The sequence below is a fragment of the Chanodichthys erythropterus genome, chromosome 12, assembly GCF_024489055.1.
Source record: "Chanodichthys erythropterus isolate Z2021 chromosome 12, ASM2448905v1, whole genome shotgun sequence".
Taxonomy (NCBI): Eukaryota; Metazoa; Chordata; class Actinopteri; order Cypriniformes; family Xenocyprididae; genus Chanodichthys; species Chanodichthys erythropterus.
In genome coordinates this window covers 40,485,355-40,489,580 of record NC_090232.1, presented here as the reverse complement: position 1 = coordinate 40,489,580, position 4,226 = coordinate 40,485,355, and the positions used below count along the sequence as shown (strand labels likewise).

The 4,226-nt window shown below is 33.6% G+C and overlaps 1 protein-coding gene across 1 annotated transcript in view; it reads right to left on the bottom strand.

The window, feature by feature from the left end:
* The window catches only part of abcg2d (ATP binding cassette subfamily G member 2 (JR blood group)), a 13,555-nt gene continuing 9,329 nt past the window's right edge, over positions 1-4,226 (bottom strand). The window contains exons 9-15 of the mRNA XM_067403695.1: positions 3,829-3,911; positions 2,327-2,416; positions 1,703-1,827; positions 1,421-1,575; positions 1,253-1,342; positions 1,079-1,164; positions 1-521 (exon numbers count right to left, since the gene is read on the bottom strand). Of these exons, the coding sequence (XP_067259796.1) occupies positions 374-521; positions 1,079-1,164; positions 1,253-1,342; positions 1,421-1,575; positions 1,703-1,827; positions 2,327-2,416; positions 3,829-3,911 (777 nt within the window). The 3' untranslated portion in view covers positions 1-373. The remainder of the gene's footprint in view (positions 522-1,078; positions 1,165-1,252; positions 1,343-1,420; positions 1,576-1,702; positions 1,828-2,326; positions 2,417-3,828; positions 3,912-4,226) is intronic.

The following is a 4,226-nucleotide window of genomic DNA, read 5'->3' as shown; positions in this document are numbered from 1 at the left end:
TCAAGCATTGGTGTGGATGCTAATACAGATATCATTCTTGGTGTGAACGGCCCTTCAATTGTTTGTTACAAAGTAAGAAAGAAAGAAAATGCAGTAACACTTTGATCAGACTGGAAAAATGTGTATTATAATTGTTCATAGTAAGACCAGTCATGTGTATTTGAAAAGTAAATAGGGCCAGTTTTGATCACATGTTGACTATAAAACCCTGATGATCTTTACAATCTTGAACTTGAAGCATGAAATCAGCATTAAAAGAATCACGTCTACGTCCGTCCTTACTGTAAAGAAGGATAAAATGATATCATATGATCCCAGAATTGTGTGTGCTAATCTGTGTGGTGATTCATAAAGCTAACATTAAACAGAACATTTATGAGAACGTATGAATGTATCTGAGCTTGATATAAGCAATGATGAGAAAGATCAAAGTCATGACTGTAAGTGCAACGTGGTTCTGCCACAAACCCCAGGATGAGTAATCGATCCCTTGGAACGTCAGATGTTGTTCTCCTGTGCACCTGTGAAATATAACGTACAGAATATGTAGTATAACATTACAAAAAAAAAAAATCAGATATACACTCTACAATTTTTTTAAAATGTTTTTGAAAGAAGTCTCTTCTCACCAAGTCTGCATTTATTTGACCAAAAATACAGTAAAAACAGTAATCTTGTGAAATATTATATCTGTTTTCTATTTTAATATATTTTAAACTCTAATTTATTCCTGTGATCAAAGCTGAATTTTCAGCATCATTACTCCAATCTTCAGTGTCACATGATCCTTCAGAAATCATTCTAATATTATGATTTGCTGCTCAAGAAACATTTCTGATTATTATCTTTGTTGACAATGGTTGTCCGCTTAATATTTTTGTAGAAACTGTGATACTTTTTTTCTCCAGGATTCTTTTTATGAATAGAAAGTTTTGAAATAGAAAACATTATCTAATGTCTAATTCAGGAACCTACTTGCATTGGCACAATATGCACAATTCTACACTTGTAAAACAAAGCTTATGTGGAGACTATCAGTCCACATGCCACATATATCAACATATGTATTTATACATACGTGAGGATGTCTGTGGCTGGGCCGCTCATCACAGCAGAGACATTTCCACAAAAATTCAGCCCCACAAACTCATTTATCTCCAGTGCCTGTTCAAATGATTAGACCAACCATCAGAAAAATATCATCTCAACAGAAAGCCTTGGTTGCTCAGATGCAGGGAGTGAAAGTTCATACCTCAAGCCCATAGCGAGGGATGCTGAGATACTTCAACCAGGACAGCCAGTCCATGATGCTCTTCAGGTTAACCAGCAGACCAGAGAAGATCTGGACACACATTTAGTTCAAGTAAAAAGACCAGGCCTCCTCTGCAGTAAAAAGACTTGTTCTGCGTTATGTACTTGCCATCATGAAGATGAAGCTGACGGTCATAAAGATGTTGGCCACTGCCACCACTGACTGGTCAGCTGAGATGGCCATGGCCATGGCCGCGGCCGTACAAGCCACCAGAATCACTGTCAGCATGAAGATGAAGAACGCTGCCGCTGTGGGTTTTAGCCCTGCAAAACAAAGACATTTTAAACACTGCAAACATACATTGTATGAGTTTTCCTTTTTGTATACTGTGGGTTAAAACATATGGATGTCACTTCATCTCTTTAAGGTTTAATCATGTACAATGTTTACCGATCATGAAGTAAATAACACAGGTGAACAGTATGGTAGGGATTGTGCGCTGAGTGATGATGTCAGACAGGATCTTGGACAGGAAGTAGACAGACACTCTGTAGTATCCACTTGTGTATTCATGACTGCAAAACGAGAAAAACAACATGCTACTTTACGGAGCAGAAGATGCATCTGAGCCTGCATATATACCACATGTTAATTATAAATAATAATAAAATATAGAAACATGAAATTATGAATGAAATCTTAATATATATATTTAAATATATATGATAATAATAAAATAAATGAATTACAAGTATAATACGAAATAATAAAAAATAATAATTAACAAAAATGGTTGACAAATGGCTGGACCAAAACTGCATCAGAGCTGCTTTATGATATTAGGGACTGGATATTTTTTTTTTTCAGTACCAAAAATTTAGAGGCCTCTAAAGGATGAGCTCAAAAAACAGAAATAATAGGCTATCACTCCACAAGCACTACTTTTCTGTTAGTCATTATGTATGTGTGGTTTTCGGCTTGTTATTAAAGTACACAAGAATTTGATACTCAGTACTAGAAAAGAAAATATTTCTAGAATCTTTCTAAATGCCAAACATGTGTTAAAGTACATACATAAACAGCTTGCGCTCTGTGATGAAGAGCTCGGCAGCGGAGAGTGTGCTGAAACACTGATTCGTTGTGATGAAGAACAAAACACCAAACCTGAAAAGAAAATTGTGACATTTAGATTGAACCCATAAAAAAAAGTGAACACTTGTATTTTACTCAGTGGACAGCTGCATGCCTTTTCTTTCTTTCTTTTTCTTTCTTTCTTTCTTTCATTCTTTCTTTCTTTCTCTTTCTTTCTTTCTTTCTTTCTTTCTTTCTTTCTTTTTCTCTTTCTTTCTTTCTTTTTCTCTTTCTTTCTTTCTTTCTTTCTTTCTTTTCTTTCTTTCTTTCTTTCTTTCTTCTAAATAAATACATTTATTTATATTTTAATTTTATGATTTGTTTATTTTAACTAATTATTGCAGGAAATTGTCTATTTTTTGACTCATTTTGATAGACCAGAGGTTTTTAATGTTAGAAATGTGTCTGACTCAAAACCACAGTATAATCTGCATATAACTAACTTAATTTCATAAGTTTATATTCGTTTATGTGAAATGTATTGGTTTCAATATCACATTAAAGGTGGAAAAAGAGCTGACATTTTCTTGTTTTTTTACATCTCAAAACCTTGTCATTTTAATAAGGGCAAACTTAGTATAGTCACTGTAAATTAGTAATTTATTCACAGCTTTTAATTAATTAATGATCATAAAATGATCAAATCACACTCATTAATTCAAATTAGATTTACATTAACAAATTATGTATACACATTACTTCTAATTAATTATATGTAGAATAATCTAGTTAGATTTACTTTAGTGCTGTCAAATCGAATAATCGTGATTAATCGCATCTAACATAAACGTTTGTAAATGCACATGTATACACAAACCAAAATATATAATTTACAAACTTTTATGTTAGATGTGATTGATCACGATTAACCAATTTGATAGCACTGATTTACTCATAACTGCTGATTAATTTACTAAAAGTGTAGATTTTACTTAGTTTCACTAAGTAAAAAAAAATACTTTAAAAAGAACTGCAAAACCTAGCCAAATATAATAAAGTAAATTTCACTTTTTTTTTTTTAGTCTAGTCAAAGCATTGTATGCAAGTACAACTATTTGCTCTTTACAGAGTTTTAAATATACCTATGTATATACAAGCACAATACTTCAAGAAAGGCATTAAAATAAAGTTACTTAAAGATGCAGTAAGTGATTTCTGCAGTAGGGGGTAACAACGAACTCTTGCTTGTTTATACTTGTATACTGTATGTTATTTTTTTGTTCTTCCTTGTTTCATCATGTTTATTTTTTGTGAAGCATTATTTTTTTTCACTTCAGCTATAATAAAGATTCATTCACTCTTTGCGCATTGCATGTTTGTGCATTTTGGGAGCGGAGCAATGAAGGGAGGGGTGTGTTTGTTTGGGTTGATTCCAAATATTAACAGTGTTTCTCAGAAATCACTTACTGCACTTTTAATGCCCCACAGGAGAAGAGGTAACTCACCTGTTTTGTATGCCACTCTGGTCATCTTTGACTCCATAGAAGATGGCACCAACAATGGCAGCCATGAGGGTCGTGACGGCCAACTGACACATTAACATGTTTTCATTGAAATATTATTTTAAATGCAATTGGAGAAATATGTAAACAAAAGAAGTATAGGAAATAAGTAGTAGCAAATGAGATGGACCACAAATTCAGCTTGATGGATTTTTTACTTGAAACACCGGGAAACCACCCAAAACATCCTAGTAACCATTAAGCAACAGTGCACCAACCACCCAGAACATAGCGACCGCAAGGCAACGTGCTAAACACCACTCAGAACATCTTAGCATAATTTACTCAATAAAGGCACTAGGCAGAAAGAGCGAGAGCGAGCGAGTTTGACAATAATCTCT